General features: G+C 38.6%; 1 protein-coding gene across 2 annotated transcripts in view; it reads right to left on the bottom strand.

The window, feature by feature from the left end:
- LOC139945142 (serine/threonine-protein phosphatase 2A regulatory subunit B'' subunit gamma-like) overlaps positions 1 to 14,266 on the bottom strand; it is a 19,626-nt gene extending 5,360 nt beyond the window's left edge. The window contains exons 1-12 of one of the 2 annotated variants that reach the window (XM_071942429.1): positions 14,085 to 14,266; positions 12,589 to 12,713; positions 11,183 to 11,232; positions 10,819 to 10,873; positions 9,824 to 9,936; positions 9,305 to 9,473; positions 8,202 to 8,334; positions 7,486 to 7,617; positions 6,054 to 6,190; positions 4,939 to 5,076; positions 3,632 to 3,759; positions 1,995 to 2,171 (exon numbers count right to left, since the gene is read on the bottom strand). In XM_071942429.1, coding sequence (XP_071798530.1) covers positions 2,033 to 2,171; positions 3,632 to 3,759; positions 4,939 to 5,076; positions 6,054 to 6,190; positions 7,486 to 7,617; positions 8,202 to 8,334; positions 9,305 to 9,473; positions 9,824 to 9,936; positions 10,819 to 10,873; positions 11,183 to 11,232; positions 12,589 to 12,713; positions 14,085 to 14,133 — 1,368 coding nt within the window. In that variant the 5' untranslated portion in view covers positions 14,134 to 14,266 and the 3' untranslated portion in view covers positions 1,995 to 2,032. Of the gene's footprint in view, positions 1 to 101; positions 2,172 to 3,631; positions 3,760 to 4,938; positions 5,077 to 6,053; positions 6,191 to 7,485; positions 7,618 to 8,201; positions 8,335 to 9,304; positions 9,474 to 9,823; positions 9,937 to 10,818; positions 10,874 to 11,182; positions 11,233 to 12,588; positions 12,714 to 14,084 lie in introns of those variants that run through there. The other variant, XM_071942424.1, reaches the window with a different exon arrangement.
- Between the last annotated feature and the right edge of the window lie 66 nt (positions 14,267 to 14,332).

The raw sequence follows: 14,332 nt of genomic DNA, 5'->3' as shown, positions 1-14,332 counted from the left end.
GGGTGACAAAAGGATGGTACACAAATTTATGCACCTCCGAGCAAGATGCGCCAACCATTTCTGCCTATTTTGGGTAATCCATTCCTTTTGTGCACTGCGCGTTGTGGATAGAGTCTATTGTAATAATTCTTTAATGAGACTCAACTTGTTTACTTGACAATAAAATAAATCAAAATCTTAACTTACTTAAATACATGTTTATACATATTATACACAATATTTATAATTTTTCATGTTGGAAATGCTCGCAGGAACATGTACCTCTATGTTCTTCTGAGACTCCAAAGTTCATACTTAAAGGGACACATTGCCTTGGATCGGGCAAGTTGGTTTATGAAAAGCGTTTGAAACTGTTATGAAATGCATATGGTCAGACAGATGTTTTAAAAGTACATTGTACGTGTAGAATACAACAATCCACACAAATGTGCCTTGAAATTGCATGGTTTTCCGTTTACTGTGCAAACCAACACGGTCGCCATTTTGTGGAGTCAAAAATTTGACTTCACAAACTAGCGTGACATGTTCACAACAAATAAGGAAAACCGTGCAATTTCTTTCGGATTTATCGAACAAAAATGGTGTACATTTACACCCCAAGAGAAAATCCTAGAACTGGTCATGTCTATAGTGGTTCAACATTTTCACAAGCAAACTAACTGGGTGGGTGGGGTGGGCCTGATATCCAATGCATGCTTTTTTCTGTTTTAAAGACAGTGGACACTATTGGTAATTGTCAAAGACTAGCCTTCACATTTGGTGTATCTCAACATATGCACAAAATAACAAACCTGTGAAAATTTGAGCTCAATCGGCCATCGAACTTGCGAGATAATAATGAAAGAAAAAACACTCTTGTCACACAAACTTGTGTGCGTTTAGATGGTTGATTTCGAGACCTCAAGTTCTAAATCTGAGGTCTCAAAATCAAATTTGTGGAAAATTACTTCTTTCTCGAAAACCAAGGCACTTCAGAGGGAGCCGTTTCTCACAATGTTTTATACTATGAACCTCTCCCCATTACTCGTCACCAAGTAAGGTTATATGCTAATAATTATTTCGAGTAATTACCAATAGTGTCCACTGCCTTTAAGGAAATGTTGATCAATACTGGTAATGGTTTGCTAAGGAGGGGCTATTTGAGATAGATAAGATAAACTTTATAATCCCACACTGGAGAAACTTAAACTGGTCTTGATTCAAACAGTAGGCCTACACGTAAAACACTCAAATTTGTTAAGAAGTAACCATTTATGCAAAATATGTGTACACCTTGGCAACTACATGTATAACATACTCTGCGCAACACTTCTGTGCTCAAAAATGTTGAAGGCTTAGAAGGTCTATGAACTTTGATCCCATAACAAAGTAGTTGCAGAATGTACAGTGGTTCGACTACTTAAAAAATTCTGTTAACAAATTAAAAATGCATACTCTGAACCTTCCCCCGAGTTCTGTGAAAAAACCACAGGCATATTACTCAGGTGGGATTCGAACCCACGACCCTTGCAACTCTAGAGCAGTGTCATTTGTGTTGTGTTGTCATTTAGCCTTTGAGAAAGCTCTGTTAGAGTTGATCCGAGGGGGGGAATGGAACCCGAGGCGAAGCCAAGAGTGCCATTTTCCCCCTGGGGTGTACAAAACCCATGGACTCCAATCACAGCGTGCAACAACTGTTTGTAATACCCTTGTAACATTATTGTCCTCTTCCAAAGTTCTGTTGTCAACTTGTCACTTTCAAACATTATTTATGACGAGTATGCATAGATTAATAACAGACGAACAGTTGTTCAAATAAAAAAACATTCTTCACTGTTCCCTCGCAACCACGGTTGTTTCGCATCACTCATGTTACCCGCCGCGCTGTGCAGCCTTGGTACATGCGTTTTTGTTGCACGTCACAGGATTGGTTCTCAACCGGTCAAACTTCACAGTTTGTTACCGAGGTATAACAATAACTATTTGTTGCAGCTTACAAGGTTAACACCACTTACATGTAAAAGCTAGGATCCTATTGTGTGACCTTTTTGGCTCATATATCTTGGTCCTGATGACTACCGCTCTCAGATTGATTACTGTTATTATTCTCCGCCATTAGAACTTCACGATTCTCATACGTCCAGAACCCGTTCAGATCAATCAGAATACTCACAACGGTCTCACCATGGTTGCTAAAACACAACAAATCAATACCATTATTTACTTTTACAAAATTGGATCTTAATTGTACATGTGAGATTTGAAACAGTATGGCCAAGTGGATAAGAGCACTGGACTCAAGCTCTGGTGTTTCTGTTCAGCAGAGTGTGGGTTAGAGTCCCAGTCGTGACACTTGTGTCCCTGAGCAAGAAGCTTAACCATAATTGCTTCTCTCCACCCAGGGGTAAATGTGTACCTGCGTGGGCAGATATGTTCTTGATTGATTTAGCCTAGTGCGCTACATATTTGGCAGCACAGGCTGTATACTCCCAAAGGGTATGTGAACAACAAATGAAATCTTATCTAATCTAAACAGTGCTAGACCACCAATGAGGAGCAAACAATGCAGCACAGAAAACACTGATAATAGTGATAAATCATAAAGAGATGAGTAATAAAGGTAACTCAAATGTTGTGAGCTCTTTGAAATGAACAAATTGAAACATTATCACGAGTAATATTTGTAATTGGAGAACAAAATCTATGACAAATTGTAACTAGTGCTGGGCAAATAGTGAAATTTTGATATTCGGATACCGCTGGCCAACTATCCGAAATTAACCGGATATTTGAATAGTTTTTTCGCCGCTAGAGGGCGCTATAAAAAAAATATTAAAAAAATATTATTATTATTTGCCGCTAGAGGGCGCTGTTCGTTTGTGTTCATTCATAATAATAACCGGATCTAATTTAAAGATGGCGATTTGCTTTTTCTTTTGATCGTGATTGACTCTACGTGAAGGAAACTTTCGTAATCTTTGAACAAAATGCGTCAGAAATGTCATTGTTTGAACTCTTTACGGAGGTGAGCATAGTTAAATACTTAATTTATGCTGTTTTATGCTATCTTAATAGAAGTTTCATAAGGATTCAGACAAAACATTCATATCAGTTGTCGCCCGACGTCCGCGGATATTCGGATATTAAAAGAATATCCGGTTACTTGGTTGTAATTACAGAACTATCCGGTTTATAAATAGCTATTCGCGCCTTATACGGATATCCGGTTAAGAAAAAAAAGGCATTCGCGGTTACGGATAGGAAAACCTATTCGCCATTAACCGGATATTCGAATAATTCGCCCAGGCCTAATTGTAACATATGAATAATCTTAGTTTCACCCGTTTTCAGGCCAACACATTTGTCCACGATTGTGGGGCCAGAGCCCAATTTCATAGAGCTGCAACTACCAATATTTTGCTTACTGTACGAGTTTACACTGCTAACTGTAAGCACACAAAAGGCAAGCTAAACTTCAGGTGCTTACTGTACTAAAATGATTGAGGTAACAATCAAAATCAACAGTGAACACGCAAGCTGACCACCTAATTTTCTTGCAGTGAAAAAGGCTTACACTTAAGCAATTTGTTTCTGTTATAGTTAGCACGAAAATTTGCTGACCGTTACACAGCGCTTTGGAATTTGCCCTTACCTGTTGATAAGATCTTGTAGTGTTATTTTGAGGGGATCAGCTGGTTTGACCATATCAAAGATTTCATCCTTCACATCGGCAAATGAGATTGGCTCTTGGCCATGCTGTATCATCTGCTGCTGGATAGCCTGGATATCAAACAAGGTCCACAGTAACAATATGATGAGTGAGTTGGTACTCTGACTGCATGGTATGACAGACAAGCTATGTTGTCCATAGAGTCGATAACTTTATAGAAAATAGCCTGGGACTCAAAGAAGGTCTACAGTGTGGTACTCTGACTAAAGGTAGTATGACAGACAGACTATGTTGTCCACAGAGTCGGAACAATATAGAAAATAGCCTGGGACTCAAGAAGGTCTACAGTTACAATAAATGTGTTTGGTACTCCGACTGCAGGTATATGTAGTATGACAAACAAGCTGTGTTGCCCACAGAGTCAGGAACCATATAGAAAAAGCCTGGGACTCAAAGATGGTCTACAGTTTACAATAAGTGTGTTTAGTACTCCCACTGCAGGTAGTATGACAGACAAGCTATGTTGCCCACAGAGTCACAAACATATAGAAAATAGCCTGGTACTCAAAGATGGTCTACAGTTTACAATAAGTGTGTTTAGTACTCCGGCTGCAGGTACATGTAGTATGACAGACAAGCTATGTTGCCCACAGAGTCACAAACATATAGAAAATAGCCTGGTACTCAAAGATGGTCTACAGTTTACAATAAGTGTGTTTAGTACTTCGGCTGCAGGTAGTATGACAGACAAGCTATGTTGCCCACAGAGTCACAAACATATAGAAAATAGCCTGGTACTCAAAGATGGTCTACAGTTTACAATAAGTGTGTTTAGTACTCCGGCTGCAGGTAGTATGACAGACAAGCTATGTTGCCCACAGAGTCACAAACATATAGAAAATAGCCTGGTACTCAAAGATGGTCTACAGTTTATAATAAGTGTGTTTAGTACTCCCACTGCAGGTATTATGACAGACAAACTATGTTGTCCACAGAGTCACAAACATATAGAAAATAGCCTGGCACTCAAAGATGGTCTACAGTTTACAATAAGTGTGTTTAGTACTCCCACTGCAGGTATTATGACAGACAAACTATGTTGTCCACAGACTGACAGAGTCACAAACATACAAAAAAAACTTGGAATCAACCTAACAAGTGGGTAACATGTAGCAATTGTGACTGCAGATAGAATATTGACAGACAAGCTTTCTGGTCTCAATTTGAGTCACAAACATATGGAAATAGCCTGGGAGTCAAACACAGTTCACAGTGACAATGACACTTACTCGGAAGAAGTAGTTCAGAGCGAAGACGTTGAGGTAAGATTTGCCCTGTACGTCCAACAGCCGGAAGAAATACTGCAAGGCTTGCTGCTCTTTCCGATTTTCCATGGCAAGAACGAAGTCAAGATATGTCTTGTAATCCTGCAGAAAGAAAAAATCAGTGGCGACATACTTTAAAAAGAGCATGGCATAACTGTAGGGACCTTGGAAGATTGTGCAAAACCATTTTAAGTAGTGTTTTGTTCCATCCCCTGAAATTTGAACAGCAACCACTACCTTCACCCCCAATTTCCAATAGCCAAACTTTAGATCCCAACTTTAAACAAACTTTTCTGAGGAACTATGCTTCGCAGACCATGCTGTCGGGGGCTTTTGCGAGAGTACCAGCAATGACACGGCATGGTTTTGGCTTAAACAGCTCCAGCTATGTCTCATTAATAATTATCAACCTTTAAGCCGCTTATTGTTGGAAATAAACTTAGGATTATATGAAAACTATCACATGAGAAAGATCTATGTGTGATGAGTTATACAAAACCATCTACATGGGATGCATTTTATTCATACAAACAGCAGAATATAATCACTCTTTTAAAGAAACGTTACACAATTGGTAAGAAACAAAAGTCATCAACATCACAGATTTACATAAAACTTACACGGTCTAATGATGATGATAGTTGAAAACATCCCTTGAAATACTTCTGTCTGAAATGTCATATTTAATGAGAAATAAATAATCTAACTTCGCGTTTGGAGTTCATCGCTCAGTGAGCGTTTTATTCATTTTTGTTTTAGCATCGATGTCATGCAAAACTTGTAATCAGTGTTTCACTCTTCTCTCGTGACCCAGATGGCCAATCGATCTCAAACTTCTACAGGTTTGTCAGTTTATGTATATGGTGGATTACATAAAGTGCTGTTTTGTTAGCAAAAATCAACTTTTGTAATGTTCCTTTAAAATAATATGGACTGTTTTATTTCACTCTGCTTCACCTTGTGAAATGAAACAGTCCCGAATTCACCTCGTAATGATACTCTGCTATATTGTACTCATATGCATCCACTATTTGCACAATATTGACAGTTGTTGGTTTAAGCTTAATGGATTGACTGACCATTTCTCCATCGTAGGTTAGACACTCTTGGAAGACTCGATCTAAGAAGACGCTGGTGAGTGTCCCTGTACCATACCTAGATAGCTCCTGTTTGCTCAGCATACCGTTATGATCCTTGTCCAGGTTCAGATACTGACCTGAAATAACAAAATATAATAAGAATAATAATAGTGGTTTCTTATACAGCAGGCATATCCGTCACTCAGTCACGCTCAAGGTGCTTTAACATACATAAAAAATTCTGCAAGATATGTGAGACTACGCTTGAATTATGAGACCTGCTCCTATAAAGGAACATTACAGAATTGTTTTTTTCTAACAAAACAGTTGCTGACAGTGTAAGCACTTTATGTAATCCACCATATACATAAACTGACAAACCAATAGAAGTTTGAGATCGATCAGCCATCTTGGTCACCAGAGAGTAGTGAAAAACCAATTACACATATTGCATTGCATCGATGCCAAAACACGATAAACTCCAAACACGAAGTTAGATTATCTATTTCTCATTAAATATGACATTCCAGACAGAAATATTTCAAGGGATATTTTCGACTATCATCATCATTATAGACCGTGTAAGTTTGATGAGAATCTGTGATCTTCACGATTTTTGTTTCTTACCAATTCTGTAGCGTTCCTTTAACATAGCACCATGTAATGGCAAGGTGCTGTGGCACAATTGGCTGCCGATCAAACCAGTAACACCAGGGTGAACCCCCTTATGAAATTCAAGCCCTGATCTAGGGATATAAATGGGTAACTGGAGGGGTAGAGGTTGATAATTTTTTTGAAAATGCCTTTGGAGCGCTACGGTTGCCCAGGTTGTATACTCCACAGGGAGCTGAGAAAGATGTATACTCCACAGGGAGCTGAGAAATATTAATGGAATGTTGTTGGCCCAATGACCAGGGTACTTCTAAAAGCGCTTTTGAGACGGTTTTTGTGAAATGACTGACATGAGAAAAAGTAATTGTGTTGCCTCATGTAAAGAATCCTCTAATCAGATTGGTTAAAAATGGAGTCATGGAAATAGATATGCCCCCTTTATCTATCAAGATGACGTCATGGTGACTATGCCCGCCCTAAAAATAACGCAACGATAATATGTATTATGTATGACTAGCGTTCCGTGTCACAGCACAACCATTACCACAGACGACCTTTCACCGTAGTCAGTGTTGTTGATTTGAAGAATCTTTATTCGGTATATAAAAGAAATATTGACTGCTTAATAATCGGGAAACAGTTAAAATTATAGGCCCTTGGTGATGTCAAAACCTTCCCTTCGGGCATAGTCATGGTTTTGACATCACCTTGGGCCTATAATTTTAACTGTTCCCCTCATAGCAGTCAATATTTCTATATTACTATTATTGTTATTGTTATCAATAGGACTAGTCATTGAGACATAAGAACAAGAACTGACCATAAACCCTGAGTGCTGATGGAGCTGAGAACCAGTTGGATTCCTGAGCATCTTTGGGTAAATCTTCATCTCTTAACTCCAGAAGGTCATCAAGGAAACTGCAGGCAAGAATGTCTTGAATACGAATCTTACCTGTGACAAAATAAAAACACATCTTAATGATTATGTTCATCATGAAAGAAGTTTATCAGGCTGGAAAAATATCATCTTAGCAAATGAACTTTCTATCAAACACAGCCAATACTTTAGTAAAATTTGTTTACACTAGTTTTACTAGCCATCCTTAGTACGACGCACCACCAGTTGGTTGGCTATGAGAAAGGGGGAGGACACAATCGGCCAAACCACCCTCCAGTGGCCGTAGCAAGAAAACAGCGCCACCAACCGACTAGTGGTGCTTCAGTCTGAGGATGAATAGTGAAACTAGTCGAAATGTAAATAAATTCTACAAAAGTATTGGCTGTGTTTCATAGAAAAAATTCATTTGCTAAATAGTGTTCATTCTGTTTCTTAAGTTTACCCGAAGAGGTGGTAAAACATTTGTTTTTTATTCAAACATTCAGGCTCACAGAACATCAACCATGTCAACTGTACAGATAGTTTGTGAACATTTTAAAGAAGCCAAGTTTGTATTGCTTTTGAGAACTTCTCGATTCAATACCAGAAAGATATAAAAGCAAAAGAAAGAGAAGGAATACAACATAACCAAAACTCACCAGTTCTCATCGGATCCAAGAAAAAGAAGAATTTTCTGACCGCTGTGCAGACATAGAAGGAATAGAATGATTTCTCCAGGCCATCTAGCTGCGGCAAGGTTGGGATTAACTCCAGAATGTAGTTCTCTAGATCCTGAATTTCATAAAATGCAAAAAATATAATTTAGTAAGCATTCAACTACTCACTAACATCACACTTTTTACATTGAACTAATTTTGGCCAATGGGCCACCTGCTTCAATTTAATGTGTTGATAATAAATATACCAGAAATATATAACTCAGAGGTAAATGGAAACTTGGTCAGGGGCTGGTGAAAAGTGTTGTTTTGTGATTTACGAAGATTTCAAAGTGTCTGTGCAACATTGGTAAGATTGAACATATAAATCATGGAAATACATGGCTTAGCAGTTATGAGCACCTGACTCGAGCTGTGGTGTTTCTTTGGAAGTGTCGTGGTCAAGCGGTTCAGAGCACAGAATTCAAACTCTTCTGATCAGCAGAGTGTGGGTTCGAATCCCCCAGTCACGACACTTGTGTCCTTACGCTATACACTTAACCATTGCTTTGTCCTTCGGATGGGATGTAAAGCTGTTGGTCCCATGTGCTATGTAACGCATGTAAAAGAACCCAGTGTACTTATCGAAATGAGAAGGGGTTCGCTCTGGTATTCCTGGCTGTGGCTGCTGAATGCGCTGTAGCACCTTGTAAACCCTTATAAGGTGCTACATAATTCGGTCTCAGAATTCATATATATATACTAAGTGTCTTGAGTACCTTGTTGGTAAATACGTGTGCTTTGTAAGACTTCGCTATTATTATTATTAGTAGTAGTAGTATTATTATGATTCTTATCAGCAGAGTGTGGGTTTGGTAACAATTACTGAAGATGTTATTTTGGGTTTTACAATGGATGTGTAGGAATAATGTCAAACCAAGGGTCGATTTCACAAAGAACTTTGGGAGTAGTCCCAAGCGATATTAAAAACTTAAAGCCAGTCCTAAGTTACATGTAGGACGAGTGACTCGTCCGAACCCAAGATAAGTCTAGTCTTAACTCTTTGTAAAATCCACCCCAACACCGCTTCAATACTCATTACTTACCGACTCCTTGAGATAGCCCTGCCCAGCCACATCATACAGACTGAGTCCAATCCTAGTCTGGTGTAGCCAGACTTTTCTCATGACATAATTAAAGAACTGCATGATGGAGATGCGTCCATAGGGGTCGGTCTGTAGCAATTTGGCAAAGATTGTCGCAGTAAAAAATGGCCTGAAAACAAAAAAAACGCACATGTGTTTGCTTTATAAACAAACTCAATTATACAGATAGGCTAAAAGGACTTCCAGTTGAACTTTTTGCTTTAAATCTGTTGTAAAGAGAGAAGGATATGTCCCATCTATCAAAAAGAAAATGACTCATTCAACCCATTGCAGATTTTGGTAATATTTAATGACAATTGATTCTCTTTTTGATTAATAGCTTTTATCCTTGCATTGTGCGGAGTACAAGTTACAGGCCTTTGATTTCAGAATTAAATGTAAAGAAATCATGTTTTCCTAAAGGTTAAACTTTGTCAATCTTCTATATACTTGCACGTCTGATTCTCGCTCAAGACTTACTTGCATTTAGGACCAGCCTCCGTTGCAACCTTGAGGAAATCTTCATAGTTGATCATTTGGTCCTCACCAACCATCGGTGGAGTGTGATGTTTGTCAAGCAGAAACCATAGATTCTGAAGAGAGGACAGAGAAATACAATATGAAGAAACTTTAAATAAATAGTATAATTGCGGGTACAGCCATGTGTGAATCTCTTTTGTGGGAGCACTGGCTCTGAAAATAGCCGGGGTGGTATCGACGTTTCAAACAGTATGCACACCTTGCAAAGCTTCAAGCAATACTTAAAGTAACATTAGTTAACAGAATCTTCAGGGCCCTGGTTATTGTGTACAAATATGACAAAGTCTATGGGGAAACTATTAAGTTCAGGGACAAAGGAAAGAACAAAAGAAGGCTCCACAAGGATGCATTTTATTTTAGGTCAAGACCCTTCATGGGAAGACCAGGGCCCAATTTCATGGCTCTACTTACCGTAAGCAAGGAATCAGCGCTTACGGAAGCAGGGAATTCTGTGCTTATGTCACACGTATTAATCACAGGTTTTACTAGGCAATCTTCGCTCACACACTTTGCGCAGAAATTTGGCGCTTGCACGTAAGTGGAGAACGGTTATCGTAAGTGCAGAATTTGGTGATAAGCAGAGCCATGAAAATGGACATACTTTCATTCTTTTCATGTTCACTGCTAAGAGTAGGGTTTTGCATCAGAGTGTCATGGTAGAGCATTTATCTTCAATCATTAGAAGGCTGCACTTAACATGTACGGAACATGGAAATATTGGTTTATTTTCAGGGAACTTCCTGTGCAGAATCTAGGAGAGTTTGCAGCTCTCTATTATTGTAATTGTCTTGGGGGAAATCAATATCTTAAACAATGCCTACCAAGTTTAAATTAATAGCAATTGAAACCAGTGAGAAAAAATAAGTAATATAGCATTCTGGCTGGTAACCATAATTGTATAAATACTAAACAGAATTCTGACTGCCACAACTCACTTGTAGTTCTTCATTATCCAGCAACTCCCGACTTCTCCGTTGTAGAAACACAGCCCTGTAAACCGTCAAAGATATTGTTGTCAAAATCCAAGCCAAAAGCAATATATTTCCTCAACTTTGACTTCAACCAATCAGCCATCGCAATTATACACACAGACATAAATTGTTGGTTTTCTAACTCAATTTAATATTATAACAAATAAATAATATGAAACAGAAATTTAGTTTGTTTTAGAATAGTAGATAGTATGTTAACCATGTTATTGTTAGCGTTCTGTTAGCAACAGCTTTTGACAAGCAACCATTACAGCTTTTGGGAAAATTCTTTCATCAAACACAATTTTCATCATAGGCCTTACATTACCTTGATTCCTCTCTTAGTTTCTGCAGCAATACTTCATCCTCACTAGGAAGCTGAAACAAGAAAATCAATTAAAATTGAATTCAAGAAATAGAGAGAAAGAAGAAAATAAGCAAATCTGATAACCATTATCACACTGGACACTGTTGGAATCATAAACACTTACTTGGTAATAAACAATGGAAAGCTGTTGATAGTAAAAAACATTGTGAGAAAGGGCTGTCTCTGAAGTGTCGTATTGTTTTTGAGAAAGAGGTAATTTCCCACTCGTATATATTAATAGACTTCAGGCCTGAAACAACACTGGTGTTTTTTCTTTCATTAATCTCTTGAACTGCAATGACCAATTAAAGGATTTGGGTACTTTTTCAAAATGTCCATAGATTTACATTAAACTTACAGGGTTTGAAGATAATGATAGTGGAAAGCTTCCCTTCAAATCTTACTTACTGAGGTGCTGTAGTTTTTGAGAAATGAGTAAAACAATGTCATGAAAATACGTTTGTAAATGATTAAAATAGTTTTTGTCTCATGAGACGAAAATTATTTTCATGACATTGTTTTGCTCATTTCCCAAAAACTACAGCACCGCAGCAGGGAAGCTTTCAGGAAAGCTTTCTACTATCATCATCTTCAAACTGTGTAAGTTTAGTGTAAATCTGTGGACATTGTGTTTTTTGTCCTACAAAAGTTAAATAGACCCTTTAAGTCAAAAACTTTTCACAGATTTGTTTAATGCATTATGTTGGGGTACACCAAGTGAACATAATGGTCTTTGAAAAGTAGCAAAGGTGTCAAGTGCCTTTAACAATGTGATAAAAATAACTAGCCCACAGGTATTATAGCAGACAAAATTTACTAGAAAGAATATTGTTGAAAAAATACACGCGACACTGCTCAAAATATAGGATTCATCCCCAATGCAAATTTAACATCTATACAATAATTGTTTGAGGTATTTGTTTAGGAAGAAGTTTATACTTAAAAATTTTGTATCAACTATAATATCGTATATATAAAGGTCAGTTTTGGCTATAAAAGTGTCCTCACAGTCACTGATTTTTCCACAATGGAAAAGATGATTGCAAATCGTAGTCCCTCTTATTGTACATAGGCTACATCATAGTGGGCGGTATGTCCACCCCACCTTCCACCCAAAGTCTGGGTTCTTTGACATGCACAAATAAATCACATTGCCTAATCACCGAAAGAAATCATTGTTGCTTGATTTTATCTTCCCCTCCTACCCTCAGAATTACTGTATGCAATAAGGCTGAAGATGGACACAGAAGTGCTACATTTTTCTGTTGTCCACTTTCCTAATTTTGGCGTAAACCCGGATGTACATTGACATCATTCATTCATTGTATGCGCCTATCCTTACAGTGTACAGGAAAGAATAGTCTTACTTTATAATAGAATCTTGGAATGACAGCATAACTTTTGTCTTTCTGTTTGTTGGGTCCCTTCATATCACTATAGAGCTTAGTGAAGGTTGCCATCTCCGCCCCTCTCACCTCACTTTCACCTTGCTCTAAAAACACAACAAGAAAAACATACAGGGTATACAGGGGTCCAAATTGCCACTAGCCCGCTAGCCCCGGACTACCAGATTTACAGCCGGGCTACTCATTTTTCCAGTTTGATAGCCCGACGGGCTAGTGGAAAAATAATGCAAAAATCATCATCACAAACAATAAAGAACTATGTTATTGGTGTATTGTAAAGTTTGAGCCGTGACGCGAGACATAATGTGTCTTTCGGGCTACCAAAATCTAATCAGGGCTACTAAAAATTATTGGTCACTAGCCCTGCTGACTACCATGGAAATACACTTAATTTCGACCCCTGGTATAAGAGGATTGTCAGACAACTCGATCGTTTGGACAACTTGACGGTTCAGACAACTCGATTTTGAGAAAACTGGACGGATGGCCAAAACAATGTTTACACAAATTTCCTGTATAAAAATAAATCCTGCATTTCTATAACTTTTTTAACCATTTGGGAACTCTCTCCGTGTAATTTTCAACATAAAACTATATTAAGAATTTCCCTTCTACTACGCACCGCCACGCTCCAGCCACAAAAGTACTGTCCCTTAAACTACACTGCTAAACAATTACCGACTTGATTTCAAGACTAGCTCATACCATGAGGCAGTCTACCACGTGCATAATCTGTCACACACAGCAGCAGAAAACAACCCTGGTACCCTGCAACGCACTGGTACCCTGCATTATTGTCCCAACTATAGTTGGGACTCAACCTCGTTCCCAGTTTTTCGAACAACTGTAGGGCCTACAAACAAAACTATTCCACAACACGCCGTTTTTTTCCAGCATGCCTTGCTCGATCACAACCCCTGGAAGTGTAACTCCAAAAGGGATATTTATATTACAATTACTAAATTAGTCCTGTGCCCCTGTGGTTGATCCGTTCTGTGTAGGGCGTTAGTCGCGCACACGCTGGATGTGCTGTGTGTATTAATAAAAGTCATAAACTTGCCTTGGCGTTCAGTGTTGCGTGACAAAAAACGTTAATCTGTACATCTTTATACGCACGCGTTTCGGCGTACCAAGCTTTTTTGAGACGCACTGCCTTTCAAATTTTGTGCGTATACGAATGATACCGATAGCCAAACATGCCAATCAAAGACACGGATCGGAGTTTCCCTCCCAGGGGTTAGAGACGTGCGCAGAGCTAGCGTGTGATACAGCACGCTGCCCATGGTAGCGAGGTTGGCCCCAACTTTAACACTCAAGTTGGGACCAGTCCCAACTATAGTTGGGACGATTTACAAGTTGGGGCGGAACATCATCATTCATTATTTTCATACTGTGCTGTGTGTGTCATCATCATCAATCATGTCATTCATAGTCTGTAGTTGCTTGACTTTACTCACTTTTTCCTTTGGCAGCATTGTATTCTTTCAGGGATTTGACCCAATCCATTCTGTAAATGATACATAGACTATCTAGCAGACATTATAACAAAGGTAAATAGTCCGAAACACAAGCAAAACGCAGGCAAAACTCTGTAACTTCTCACATCTGTTGTGTGCTGTCGCCTCCTCCGTGTTTTGTTTAAAAAAAAGTGTATTGACTTTTTTTGAAGCAAACAAAATACATACGGCGCCCTCTATTGGCCAGA

Source organism: Asterias amurensis, chromosome 1 (assembly GCF_032118995.1).
Source record: "Asterias amurensis chromosome 1, ASM3211899v1".
Lineage (NCBI taxonomy): Eukaryota > Metazoa > Echinodermata > Asteroidea > Forcipulatida > Asteriidae > Asterias > Asterias amurensis.
Note: the sequence above shows the minus strand (reverse complement) of the source record. Positions and strands in the feature narration are given on the sequence as shown.